Here is a 15,277-nt window from a genome sequence, read left to right as displayed (position 1 = left end):
TCAATATAAACCCCAATATATTTAACCCTTCCAACTCACAAAATAGAATGCTACCTTGTAGCTTGAAGTCTAAGGTAGGAAATACTAACAAATCACAATAATCCTTGAGCTTGGATTAAAGAAATGAAGGAGAAGAAATTTGAGGGAGGAAGAGCAAGAACCTATCCAAGGGAGGGGAATACTTGAGAAAAGAGTAAAAGCCTCTAGAATAGTATAAATAAGCCTCCAATACTTCCAAAAACATGTTTTAAAAACACACTATCGCCCCGACTAGCGTCGCGGCACTGCTCTGCACGCCTAGCAGCGCTTCAGCACTGACCCCTGCACCAAAAACACTCCCAACTCACCTTAAATCCAACCTTTTCCAATACTATCCAATACTAATGAAATGAAACATCCAAATACATCATCAATACATCCAACACAACAATCAACAAAACTCACTTATTTACATAAACAACACTAACCATAAACAATAACCATAATAAGCCATGCCAATAAAAATATCCATAACCAATACCCATTAACATACCTATAACCATACCTTAACACAATAAATCATGAACTACACCATCAACAATAACATGATAAACGGTCGGGATATTACAATCTCCCTTCCTTATAAAAATTTCATTTCCTCTTTCGGTTCCCACGTGGCCTCTTCAATCACTTGATTCCGCCATAACCCTTTGACAATACCAATCTCTTTGTTTCTTAGTACTTTAACTTTGCGATCAAGAATTTGAACCACCATTTCCTCGTAGCTTAAGTTAGGCAAAAGATTCAATGACTCGTGCCGAAAAACATGAGAGGGGTTAGCAATATACTTTCGAAGCATAGAAACATGAAATACGTTGTGAACTCGATCCAAGTATGGTGGCAATGCAGGACGATAGGCTCGGTCTCCAATCTTATCAAGAATCTCAAATGGCCCAATGTATTGAGAACTTAATTTACCTTTCTTGCCAAATCGCATAACTCCCTTGAGAGGAGCTATCTTAATAAAAACATGATCACCAACCTCAATACCAATGGCCGTCGTGGTACATCGGCATAACTTTTCTATCTCGATTGAGCTGTCTTCATTCTTTCTTGGATCAATGCTACAACATCTGTTGTTTGTTATCCAAATCTGGACCCAACATCTTCCTTTCACCTACCTCTTCCCAATACAGAGGAGATCGGCACTTTCTTCCATAAAGAGCTTCATAAGGTGCCATGCCGATTGAAGACTTGTAGCTGTTGTTATACGTGAACTCGACAAGAGGCAACTTGGAATCCCAACTCCCTGGGAAATTAATCGTACAAGCCCTTAGCATATCCTCCAAAATTTGGATAACCCTTTCTGATTGACCGTCGCTTTGAGGGTGATAAGAGGTGCTAAAGGCCAATTTCGTTCCCAAGGCTCGATGCAAACTCTTCCAAAACTCAGATGTAAATCTTGGATCACGATCTGAAACTATCGATATCGGTATCCCATGAAGTCTCACAATCTCCTGAATATACGCCTCAGCATATTGATTCATAGAATAAGTCGTCTTGACAGGAAGAAAATGAGATGACTTGGTCAATCGATCCACAATCACCCAAATAGAATTGAAGCCTTTCTGCGTCCTTGGCAACCCAACAACAAAATCCATAGTTATGTGCTCCCACTTCCATTGCGGTATAGGCAAGGATTGTAACAATCCTGTAGGTCTCTGGTATTCAATCTTAACCTGCTGACAGGTTAGACATTCAGAAACAAATAACATGATATCTTTCTTCATACCTGGCCACCAGTAAAGACGTCGAAGATCTTGGTACATCTTGGTACTATCGGGATGTACAGAATATGACACGGTATGAGCTTCAAGAAGAATCTCTTTCCAAATGTCATCACCCATAAGAACACATAACCTGCCTTGAAAGGTCAATAACCCATCACGATTTAACCCAAACTCAGAAACTCCTGCCATATCACTTTTCCTCTTCAACTCTAATAACTGAGTATTCAACTGTTGTTCCTTCAAAATTCGATCAAATAAAGTTGAGTGGAGAACCAAAGTAGATAGTCGAGCCATTGTACCTGGAGATACCAAAGTGATCTTATAAAGTACCATATTTTGAACTACTTGAAATTTGCTGAAAAATCAAAAATTTTCTTAATAAAGTAGAAACCTTCAAATTTCGAATAAGATAAACTGCTGTCAAAGGAAGTATATGAAGTAAACAACTACAACCATGGTTTGTGAAAAATATTTGTTCAAACAACGTTAAATAGCCTCATAAGAAAAAGTCAGAGTATTTGAAACATTGCATAATTTCTTAAAAACATGGGCGGTCATCGGGTTAAACCTCTTGCTCAGTCCAAGCCGGCTCATTGTTCCCCACCCCTTGTCTCCTCATGATCATCCTCACCTGCATCGATCAAGTTTAGTGAGTCTAAAGACTCAACATGTATAAACTAAAAATAACAAATAATACGTAATAAAACAACATGAATCTTTAAAAAAAAGAGCGTACATACTTGAAATTTGAATGTACATATAAAAACTTGAACATACATACATAACATAGGCGTGCCATCATCGTAAAACTTTTCATAAACATGCTTGCATCATGCATACTTGAGCATACAAAACATCATTTTGCGTAGAGATATGTTTCAAAGCAAGTGACCCATACATAAATGCGCCTGATCAGACTAAACCGCAGTACTGGGCTGACAGGGAAAATCCACTGTCGCATACATGAGATCCCCGTTCATGCTTTAACGGGTGGATTGGTCTCTGGTCATGCTTTACCGCTTTTCAATCCTTATCTAAACCCGGTCATGCTTTAACGGGGTGGAGAAGTCTTCGACCACGTTCACCGACTTCCAAACCAGTTCATAATTTGGTCACCAGATATTTAGCATACCTCAAAAACTTAAAATTATTTTCTTTTGCACGTCGAACATACTTACAAAGAGTTGAGGGATTCGTTGGATCTCGCTCGGGTTATTACTGCACATGCTAACATGCTATCATGCACCTTAAATTGCATAGCTTACTCACCCTTATGAACTTAGTGCCAAATAATAAAATAACTTATGACCTTCTTATAACCTCGGGACTTGAATAAAGTGGACATCACACCAACCCCGACTCAAACCCCAAACTCACCCTTGAAACGAAGCAAGAAGTGTCAAAAATAATGAAAGGAATGGACCTTGTTTAAACCGTAGTTCAACGTTCCCCAATCAAACTTATTAATATATAATCTAACTTGTAGAATCCTAGGACCATATGACATAATAGGACCCAAGGGAAGCAAGAACACCAAAATCGAAGCCTAAAATCTGCCTGAAGTAGCGCCTAGGCGCTGCCCTGCAGTGCTGCGGTGCTAGACTAGCGCCTAGGAGCTACCCTACAGCGCTGTGCCACTGCAGAGGCGCTTGCTGGCACGTACTGGCAGCGCTGCGGCACCTGCAGTGCGGCGCTTGTCTTGCGCGAATTCACCCAAAATTGCATCGGCGCTGGTCCTGCGCGAATTCACCCAAAATTGCACCAAACGCTATCCTATGACTTCTAATGCATGCATACCCATGAAGACTTGAAACGACACCACGAAATGCACAAGATCAACTTACTTGACACTCCTAAACGCAGCAACGAACACCCGACGAGTTCCAACCAAGCCTGCAACAAGAACTTCTCAAGAACACATCAAGAACACATTTTTTTCTTCAGAAAATTCAGTTTGTGCAGTTCCACAAAAACAATCATAACTCACTCAATTCTTATCCAAATAACTTGAATTTTATATCAAATCAAAGGTATCAAAAATTTCTACGTTTCATCTGTTGAAAGTTTTTCCAGAAAACTGACTGAAAAATCGCAGTAATTAAAATGACAGCTAGTTCGTGTTTTGAGATCCAAAAACGGTTTCAAAAGTGATCCAACCATATTTGCTCAAACTTCTACATAAGATTCACATGATTTTCATACAATAAACATCAAAATTATTACTATGACGAGATCGATGCAAAAACGAAAGAATATACATGCCTTTTGATATTAAAATTACCGAACCGACGATACCGACGCGGAGTTGATGCGAGGGACGATCCGGGATGAACGTGGCACGATTTTTCTTGAAGAAAACTCACGAAAATTGCTCGAAATATTCAGGAGAAGGGGCGGCTGCTAGAGGAAGAACAAGGAACCCTAGCTATCTATATTTTCTTTTTGAAATGAAATGAAATGGTGTGTGTACAAAATGAAAAGTCCCTAGAGATGGAATGACCGAGTGTGTGTGTAATGGTGTGTGCGTGCGTGCGTGAGTTACAACATAATTAAGAGGATAAATTGCTTAATTACTCAATTAACATGCTAATTAAAAAATGCTAATCAAATTGCTACATAAAATGCTAGATTAAATGTTAAAAAAATGCTAACCCACTTAAAAGGAAATTTTAAAAATACACAATTGAAAATCTTTAAAAGTTTTAAAAAATCTAACATTCACCTAATAATTAAATTAGACTTTAAAATGCTAAAAACTTAATAAATTATTTAAAATGCCCCAAACTTAACTTAAAATAAAAGACCACATTTTAAGATTTGCCAAAAATTGTCGCCAGTTTCCATACATCGATCCCGCATCGAATATTCGACTGAAACATGAAACTCGAGAAATATTTTAACGTGCATCACATAAGCGTAAATAATTTAAAATAATGCATTTCCATAAATAATGCATCGCTAAACTCATTTTAAAATTAAATAAAGGATTTAAAAATTTAATTAAATGCATGGGTTTTACGTGTACTGAATTTGAGCTCTACAGATCTCATTCCTTTGCAGATCAAGCAACAATGGTTTAGAAATCATAGAACCCAATAAAGAACTCGACTTGCGACTCAAAGCATCCGCCACCACATTAGCTTTACCAAGATGATAGCTAATGGTGCAATCATAGTCCTTCACTAGTTCCAACCATTTCCGCTGCCTCATATTTAATTCCTTCTGCGAAAACAGATAACTCAAACTTTTGTGATCTGTAAATATTTCACATTTCTCACCATAAAGATATTGCTTCCAAATCTTTATAGCAAACACCACAGCTGCTAACTCCAAATCATGAGTAGGATAATTCTTCTCGTATTCTTTCAACTGACGAGAAGCATAAGCTATCACTTTCCCACGCTGCATCAGTACGGCACCCAACCTCTGTTTAGAAGTATCTGTATAAACAACAAAATCTTCAGTACCACAAGGAAGTAATAACACAGGGGCAGAAGTTAACTTATCTTTCAATGTTTGGAATTCTTGTTGGCACTCTATGGTCCATTCAAACTTGATAGACTTCCGTGTCAAACTCGTCAATGGCAATGCTATCTTCGAAAAATCTGCTATGAACCGTCTGTAATATCCTGCAAAACCAAGAAAACTTCTAACCTCTGAAACTTTCTTTGGGATAGACCATTGTTTAATAGACTCGATCTTGAATGGATCAACTGATATTCCTTCTTTCAAAACAATATGGCCCAAAAACGCTACCTGCTCCAACCAGAATTCGCATTTCTTTAACTTGGCATATAATTGCCTTTCCCTCAACAACTGCAACACAATCCTCAAATGTTCGCTATGAAGTTCTCGTGTCTTAGAGTAAATCAAAATGTCATCAATAAACACAATGACAAAAATATCCAAGTACGACTTAAAGACACGATTCATAAAGTCCATGAAAACTGAAGGAGCATTGGTTAGTCAAAACGACAGCACCAAAAATTCATAATGACCATACCTCGTTCTAAAAGCAGTCTTTGGTATGTCCTCATTCCTCACCTTCAATTGATGATAACCGGATCGAAGATCAATCTTCGAGAAAACTGTGGCTCCTTGCAGTTGATAAAACAGATCATCTATTCGAGGTAAAGGATATTTGTTCTTAACAGTTACCTTATTGAGTTCTTGGTAATCTATGCATAATCTCAACGATCCATCCTTCTTTTTCACGAATAAGACTGGAGCTCCCCATGGCGAAGAACTAGGACGGATAAAACCTTTATCTAATAACTCCTGCAGTTGATTCTTCAATTCTTTCATCTCAGTCGGAGCCATTCTGTACGGAGCCTTAGAAATTGGAGCTGTACTTGGAATCAAATCAATAACAAACTCTAACTCTAGATCAGGTGGTAATCCAGGTACATCCTTAACAAACACATCAGGATAATCCTGCACTACATCAATATCCTGCACTTGCCTATTACTCCATTTTCTCATATTTGATACCGAAGCTAGAAAACCAGTACAACCTTTATTCAACAATTTAAGAGCTTGTAGACAAGAAATAATATGAGTACTCAATGAAGAACCTAAGCCAACAAACACTTCATTCTCATGATTATCTGATAAAAAATTCACTGTCTTGCTCAAACAATCAATTACCGCACGATAAGCAGACAACCAATCCATACCCAATATAACATCAAAAGCAACCATCGGAATAACTATCAAATCAGCATACAATAATCTCGTACCTATCTGTATCGAACATGCCTTAATGATACAGTAGAGGCCGTATTTCGTACTCGAAAATTTGCGGAATAATTTAAAATTTTTCTTATTAAAAATAAATAACATGCCTCATTCATAAAATAAACTGATCAAAATGTTTAATGTCAAAGTAGCAGCGGAAGTAAATATTTGTTTCAATGCAACAACTTAAAATAATTCATCGTGATAAAAAATTGTTTGAGCATAAAAAAAATCGTAAATGAACTGAAGCATGAGGTCCTCGGGTTCCTACTACTGCCGACCCAAGATGGCTCACTGGTCCCCGCCATCGGTCCCGACCTCATCAGTACCTACAACAATCAAGTCTAGTGAGTCTAAAGACTCAGCATGCATATATCATGAAATAACAAGTAAATATATAATAAAATCGCATGTAACTTAAAAATATCGTGTCGTACGTAAACGTTAAAATCGTGTCATGATTAATTATAAATACGTGCATAACTGAAAATCGTACATAAAATGTTTGCTCGATAGATCCCTGTCATAAAATAGCATATCTTAATTTTCTGTTGAGAATATGTTCTACGCGAGTGGCCCATAACATAACGTAATATAACATAACATTAATCATCTGATCAGACTAAACCACAGTATACTGGGCGGTAGAGATCATCACAGCCCTTGGACTGGATATCCGTACCCATACATGAACATGAATAGGTCGTAGGTCACCGGGTGAAGTAATAATCCCATAAGCTGCATCCCATAAGCGTGAAGTGACCACAAGCAATATCGCATATATCTCAAAAATAAACATTTATATTTTATGCACGTAATATAATTAAATATCCTGTTTTATTTTACCGAATGGGTTTCGTTCCCAGGCTCGCTGCATCCTAATCCTACCATGAGAACATGCAAATAAACTCAACTTGACCAAAACCTCGTAATTGAGCCCAAAAACGGAACAATTACGCCCAACGAACTTAGTATTCAATCATGGCTTCGTACCAACCCGAACCAACATCGAACCATCACTTAGCCATGATTACAATACTCTTAAAATACTGGAAAACATGAACCTAGGCTATAGTACACGAAAAAAAGTGAATGGTGGCCAAAATCATGAAACGCTCTTTCGAGAGTCACTTTGGTACATTGCACCGTAAATTCTCGTACGACCTCTAAACTTAACCGAATCATGAACGGCAAAAAACATGACCTTCCTAACTTAGTAAGGTACTGTCTACTCCAAGGCCATAGGCTAAAATCCAACCTAGAACTCAAACAACACCTCTGAACCGAACCCCAAGCTGCTGTCCAATTACAGCAACATCGCTTGTGCTTGCATCGCTTGGTTTGCAAGGCTATTGGCCATTGGGGCTTGAACTACTGACCAGAGCCTCTTACAAACATCCTAAGGTATGGTTTGAACAATGGCTAAGGGCCCTAGGCCAGCCACAATCCAAGCAACCACCCAAACCATCACCACGCTTCACCCGAGAACGCATACTGCACGCGTGGGGTGTTGCGATTGTTTTGCTGTCATGGATCATTCCAGTGGCCATTTGATTGACCATGGCATGATCTAGACATCATGAGGTATTGTGTGAACCGTGGCTAAGGGTTACAAGCCAACCAAGATCCACCCAAACCCTAAAATTCGAAACTCACTCACGCAGAAAAAGAAAAGAGGTCGAAGGGGCACTTGTTTGTTTTTTTGAAATTTTAATGGGATCATGAACCAAGCCATGAAAGGGCATCTTGGTAAGGAAGGGTTCAAACCATGGTTATAGGCCCGAAAGCCAACCAAGATTCGAACCTCACCTTAACAACCAAACTGAAATTTTCGAGACTCAAACTCGCAACTATGGGGAGTTGCTGTCAAGCCTTAATTCCTGAGTGCATGGGGCTGAAACCAACGAACCAACATGATCCTAACACACCCTAGTACGTGCCTAGGTGCAGCCTTGGATGCCTGGAACCGAAGCCAACCCCTAAAATCATAAAATCACACAACCGGTGAAGGCACAATGAATGAGTCGAAAATCTGCACAATATTATCGAAAATGTTGCTGTCCACAAATCGGTTTTGCTTCAAGTTTCATGCACATACAATGTTTTTAAAAATAATACTATGACTTGATTGAAGAGAAAAGAATGATACGAACATGCCTTAAATTTTTGTTTTGAAGAAAACAAAAGATACGACGACGCGGCGCGGCGGAGACGGAGTTGCTTTACTATCTTGTTTTCTCTCTTATTTTCTCTCAAGCCTCACGATTTTCTCTCTGAAAATGCTCTGAAATTTTTGGTGGAGTGGTGAGGTAAATGTCTAGGAAATGAATGGGAAGGTTGCAAAATAGATGGGAGGTTAAATGGCAAGATCAAATCTTTTATATCCTAGAGTTTGAGGGATAAGGAAATGATTTGATATTTTTTTTGATTGAGGGAGTGAGAGGACTGATTTCTAGTCTAGATACAAGGTAGAAATATTGCTTAAATGTTTAATTATTAGTGATTAAAAGGTGGGGGAATTATCTACCAAGAAAAGAATAAGGAAAGAATCAAAATGGTGAGTTGCCAAATAATCATCATATCTTCTATGAGGTGGCCGAATTTTGCTTATCAAAATGGGATGGGATATTGCTTAAATATTGTATTTTAAATCTTTAGAGTTTTATCTACCCGTTAAGTATTTTAGTGAATTAAATAATTAATTTAGGATAGTGATTATCTTGTATGCATGGAAAATTTTTAATTTAAATTCACTAACATGTTAAGTTACAATTTCTTAAATAAAATAAGCCTAGGTTAACTTACCTCAATTGGTCACATATTAGACATAGAAGAATTTATTTACTATTTAACTCTAATTAATTAATTAAATTCTTAAACATTCTTTTACATTAAAATAAATTATCCTTTATCATGAATAAATTCTAGGAATATTTTCTTATCATTAAATTTTATCTTAATACTCCAACTCCAGTCCGGCCTCACTTATTTAACTGAAAGATAAAACTAAACTTATGCGATTTAAAATAAATAATCAAGACTAACAAATTTAAAAATGCTTTAAATAATAAAGAAATTATTTTTAATTTAAAATATTAGAAATTATGCATGGCTTATACGTAGTCTTATTTAACGGGTTCTACAACTCTCCCCCCTTTTAAAAAATTTCTTCCTCGAAATTAAAACTCACCGAATAACTCGGGGTAACGACTCCTCATCTCTGGCTCAGTCTCCCACGTAGCTTCCTCCTCTGAATGATTAAGCCATTTGACCTTCACTAGCTTCACCAGTTTGTTCCAAAACTTCTTCTCCTGTCTGTCTAAGATCTGCACTGGTCTTTCCTCATAAGTCAGGTTCGGATTGAGCTGCAACGGTTTGAAGTTCAAGACATGCGAAGGATTTGCCATATACTTCCTCAGCATAGAGACGTGGAACACATTGTGTACTCCGGCCAGATTCGGCGGAAGAGCAACACGGTAAGCTAACGTCCCAACCCTGTCGAGGATCTCAAATGGTCAAATGAATCTCGAGCTGAGCTTTCCTTTCTTGCCTAACCGCATGACACCCTTCATAGGTGCTACCTTCACGAAAACATGGTCGCCGACGGCAAACTCTAAATCTCTCCTCCGCTGATCCGCATAACTCTTCTGACAACTCTGAGCAGTCCTCATCCTATCACGGATCTTGACTACTACATCGGCAGTCTGCTGAATGATCTCCGGACCCAATTATGCTATCTCCCCTACTTCATCCCAGTGAATAGGCGATCTGCACTTGCGGCCATACAGTGCTTCATACGGAGCCATACCTATAGATGACTGAAAACTGTTGTTATAGGTGAACTCTACCAGTGGCAACTTCAACTCCCAACTCCCTGAGAAATCAATAACGCAAGCACGGAGAAGATCCTCTAAAATCTGGATAACCCTTTCTGACTGCCCATCTGTCTGAGGGTGGAAAGCTGTGCTAAACAACAACTTCGTACCCATAGTCGAATACAAACCCTTCATAAATGAGGAAGTGAATCTGGGGTCTCGATCAGACACGATAGAAACAGGAATACCATGAAGTCGGACTATCTCCCGGATATACAACTCTGCATATTGAATCATGGTGAAAGTCGTCTTAATAGGCAAGAAGAGCGCTGATTTTGTAAGACGATCAACGATCACCCAGATAGCATTTGATCCTCTGACTGACTTTGGCAAACCGGTCACGAAGACCATCGTAACATTCTCCCACTTCCACTCGAGAATAGGAAGAGGCTTGAGCATACATGTTGGTCTCTGATGCTCCGCTTTCACAAGCTGACATGTCAGGCACTCGGATACAAAACGTCTGATATCCTTCTTCGTGCCGGGCCACCAATACAACAACTGCAGATATTTGTACATCTTCGTACTCCCAGGGTGAATAGAGTACGACGACATGTGGGCCTCTGATAAAATATCTTCTCGAATAGAACAACTGCAAGGAACCCACATTCTGTCTCGATATCTCACGATATCTCACATCTGCTGACTGCCCACTGCGAATACGATCTAAAAGAGAAGACTGAATCGTCAAAGTAGATAGACGGGGAACTCTACCTCGAGGATATGTCTCTAGATCAAACATCTGCATCTCAAACTGAAGAGGTCTCGAAATCGTCAAATGAGCCATCACTGCGACTTTCCTGCTCAATGCATCCGCAACTACAGTAGCTTTACCAGGGTGGTAGCTAATGTCACAGTCGTAGTCCTTCACTAGCTCCAACTAACGCCTCTGACGCATATGCAGCTCTTTCTGCGTAAAGAATTACTTGAGGCTCTTATGGTCGGTAAAGATCTGGCACCTCTCCCCGTACAAATAATGCCTCCAAATCTTTAAGGCAAAAACTACGACTGCCAACTCTAGATCGTGAGTAGAGTAGTTCTTCTCATGGGTTTTCAACTGTCGAGAAGCATACGCTATCACCTTCCCATGCTGCATCAATACTGCGCCTAGACCGAGCTTTGAAGCATCGGTATACAATACAAACTCGTCGGGCCCTAACGACATGGTCAATACTGGTGCTGAGATAAGAGCTTGCTTCAAAGTATCGAAGCTCTTCTTACACTCATCGCTACACACAAATTTAACATTCTTCTTTGTCAATGATGTGAGTGGAACTGCGATGGAAGAGAATCCCTGAATAAACGTTCGATAATATCCTGCTAGCCCAAGGAAACAGCTGATCTCTGATGCATTCTGCGGCACAACCCAATCTCTGATTGCTGCAACTTTCGCTGGGTCTACCTCAATACCGCTGCTAGAAACAATGTCGCCTAAGAACGCCACCTTCTCTTACCAGAATTCGCATTTACTGAACTTCCCGAATAACTTATGCTTCTGTATGGTCTGCAAAACTGTGGTCAGATGTCTGCTGTGCTCCTCATGGTTGTTTGAGTAGACGAGAATGTCGTCTATGAATACTATCATGAACTGGTCAAGATACGGCTGAAATAAGCGATTCATGAGATCCATGAAGATCGCTGGCGCATTCGTCAAACCAAACGGCATCACAAGGAACTCGAAGTGGCCGTAATGAGTCCTGAAAGCAGTCTTGAGAACATTGGCTTCCTTCACCCTCAACTGGTGATAACCGGAACGCAGATCAATCTTTGAGAACACTGAAGCTCCCTGCAACTGATCAAATAAATCCTCAATCCGCGGAAGTGGGTACTTGTTCTTCACTGTAACCCTGTTCAACTCCCGGTAGTCAATACAGAGCCTCATCGAACCATCCTTCTTCTTCACAAACGAAACTGGCGCGCCCCATGGGGAAAAACTCGGGCGAATGAACTCCTTGTCAAGAAGTTCCTGAATCTACTTCTTCAGTTCTGCCATCTCTGTCGGTGCTAATCGGTACGATGCTTTTGAGATTGGTACCGTACCTGGCATAAGCTCAATAGAAAACCCCACCTCTCGCTCGGGTGGCATACCAGAGACGTCCTCAGGAAAAACGTCTAGAAAATACCTAACAATGGGAACATCGGAGGCTGACTAACTGGGTGCCTCGGGAACGGATACAAAAGTCGCTAAAAACGCCCGACACCCTCTATGCATGAGCTTCCTAGCCTGGACACAAGGTATAATGCGCGGTAAAGGAAAGTACATGTCTGGCTCGAATAAGAACTGCGCCATCCGAGGCGGTCGGACTAGAACAGATCTCCACTGAAAGTCGATCAAAACTCTGTTCCTTAATAGCCATTCCATACCCAGAATGATGTCAAACTCTTGCATCGGCAACACAATAAGATCCGCATAAACAAGATTGCCATGAAGCTCGAGTTCTATGTCTCGGATCACATTAGTAGTTGTCATCTCCTCTCCAGACGGCAGTACTACTGAATACGCCACCTCTAGCCCAATGGTCTTGACTTTGAGGAAGTTCGCAAAGACCTCTGAAATGAACGAATGAGTAGCCCCTGAATATATCAAGCCTTTCGTAGCTGACCCAGCTATAAAAATTCTCCCTGAAAGATGGGAACATCAAGCCGAACCCAATAATTACCAGAACTAAACTTATAGACAGGCGAAGGTCAAAGTTTTTCTAACCTAATCCCCGAAAATGACCCTGATTAGAGCATGCAATCTTATCGCAATTCTAAGTTCAAAATCTTAACCCCGACTCCCAAAACATCAAAATTCAAATACAAACTTAAAGCTTTAAGATACCTGTCATGAGCATGGTCTCCGGGTTAGTCTCCGCTGCATGGAGAGCAAAAACTCTGCCTTGAGTAGGCAGGCTCCCCCGCGGGAACTTCTTCAGCAAGTGGTCTGGACTACCACACTTGTAACACTTCCCTGAGCCATACATACAAACTCCGACGTGACGGCGTGAGAACTTTGCATAGACTGGGTGCTCAAAGGCCCTCGGGACTGCCCATCTATGCTGCTGCCCTCTGTTCCTGGGTGGGCCGTGGAAAGGCCTCTTATTCTGATGCTGCTGCTGAGGAGGAGGGCGGTGCGGCATCTGGACTTGTCGCTTGCCCTGGCGATCCCTCTCAATATCAAGCTGATCCTGCTCTATGGCTAGCGCTCTGGAGACAGCGACCTCATAAGTAGTAGGGCCAGCCACCCTAACATCACGACGCAAGATCGGCCGTTGACCCTCCATAAAATGCCTCAATTTGGCTCCAGTATCATTCGCGATCAGGGGTACAAAATGGCAACCCCTCTCGAATTTACGGATGAACTCCGTAACAGTCATATCTCCTTGCCTCAGGGTCATGAACTCCCTGGTCAACCTGGTGCGCACCTCGTCGGTAAAATATTTGGAGTATAATACCTCCGTGAAGTGCGTCCTGCCAAGAGTAGCCACATTCAAAGCTACGGATGCTCCTTCCCACCATAGGCGTGCGTCTCTTCCAAACAGATAGGTTGCACAACAAACTCTGTCTGCATCCCCAAGCTCCATGAACTCGAAGATAACCTCGAGGGACTTAATCCAGCCCTCGACAATCATGGGATCTGTCGTCCTTGAGAACTCCTTCGGTCGCATCTTCATGAACCGCTCATAGGTAGCCTCGAGCCCTGTCGGCCTGGCTGCCACAGCAATGTTCCCCGCAAACTGTGCGAAGAACTGAGTCATCCCAGCTAGCATCTGGGCATTCATGTGCGGTGGAGGGGGTGGAGGTAAATCTCTCTCCTGCCTACGGTTCTGACCGTCCTCCTGGCGAGGCTCATCATCTCTCGCGCGCTCAAAAATACGTCTATGAGGCATACTGTTCCATACATATAACCCATACGTAACCATCATGCATAATTACATTACTTCTTTAAATTTAAATAAATACTGCGTAATAAAAAACAATCTGGACATAAAATATTTCATGAAAACATGCTGTTAAAATAATTCATGCTTTAAACGAAATGCGTAAACGTAAAACTTACAGACCGAAGACGTGACTTCATTAGCTTCTCGAGGTCAGTAGTAGTACAATCCTTTACAAGAACATAGACTCTGATACCACCTGTAGAGGCTCGTATTTCGAACTTGAAAATTTGCGAAATAATTTAAAATTTTTCTTATTAAAAATAAATAACATGCTTCATTCATAAAATAAACTGATCAAAATGTTTAATGTCAAAGTAGCAGCGGAAGTAAATATTTGTTTTATGCAACAACTTAAAATAATTCATCGTGATANCATCGTGATAAAAAAATGAGTTTGCATAAAAATGATAAATAAACTGAAGTATGAGGTCCTCGAGTTCCTACTACTGCCAACCCAAGCTAGCTCACTGGTCCCCGCCCTCGGTCTCGACCTCATCAGTACCTACAACAATCAAGTCTAGTGAGTCTAAAGACTCAGCATGCATATATCATGAAATAACAAGTAATTATATAATAAAATCGCATGTAACTTAAAAATATCGTGTCGTACGTAAACGTGGAAATCGTGTCATAATTAATTATAAATACGTGCATAACTGAAAATCATACGTAAAATGTTTGCTCGATAGAGCCCTATCATAAAATAGCATATCTTAATTTTCTGTTGAGAATATGTTCTACGCGAGTGGCTCATAACGTAACGTAATATAACATAACATGAATCGTCTAATCAGACTAAACCACAGTATACTGGGCGTTAGAGATCATCACAGCCCTTGGACTGGATATCCGTACCCATACATGAACATGGACCGGTCGTAGGTCACCCGGTGAAGTAATAATCCCATAAGCTGCATCCCATAAGCGTGAAGTGGCCACAAGCAATATCGCATATATCTCAAAAATAAAC

At 40.4% G+C, this 15,277-nt stretch overlaps 1 protein-coding gene across 1 annotated transcript; it reads right to left on the bottom strand.

The window, feature by feature from the left end:
• Positions 1-619: 619 nt before the first annotated feature.
• LOC140956636 (uncharacterized) lies at positions 620-976 on the bottom strand. The gene has a single exon (XM_073413472.1). The coding sequence runs from the start codon at positions 974-976 to the stop codon at positions 620-622; it is 357 nt and encodes a 118-aa protein (XP_073269573.1).
• Between the last annotated feature and the right edge of the window lie 14,301 nt (positions 977-15,277).

The sequence above is a fragment of the Primulina huaijiensis genome, chromosome 2 (genome assembly GCF_012295235.1).
Source record: "Primulina huaijiensis isolate GDHJ02 chromosome 2, ASM1229523v2, whole genome shotgun sequence".
In the NCBI taxonomy this organism is placed as follows: Eukaryota; Viridiplantae; Streptophyta; class Magnoliopsida; order Lamiales; family Gesneriaceae; genus Primulina; species Primulina huaijiensis.
This window is presented reverse-complemented; position numbering and strand designations above follow the sequence as displayed.

What these genes read in the sequence shown, in the direction of transcription:
- LOC140956636 (XM_073413472.1), bottom strand. Translation starts at nt 976, where the DNA reads ATGCGATTTGGCAAGAAAGGTAAATTAAGTTCTCAATACATTGGGCCA.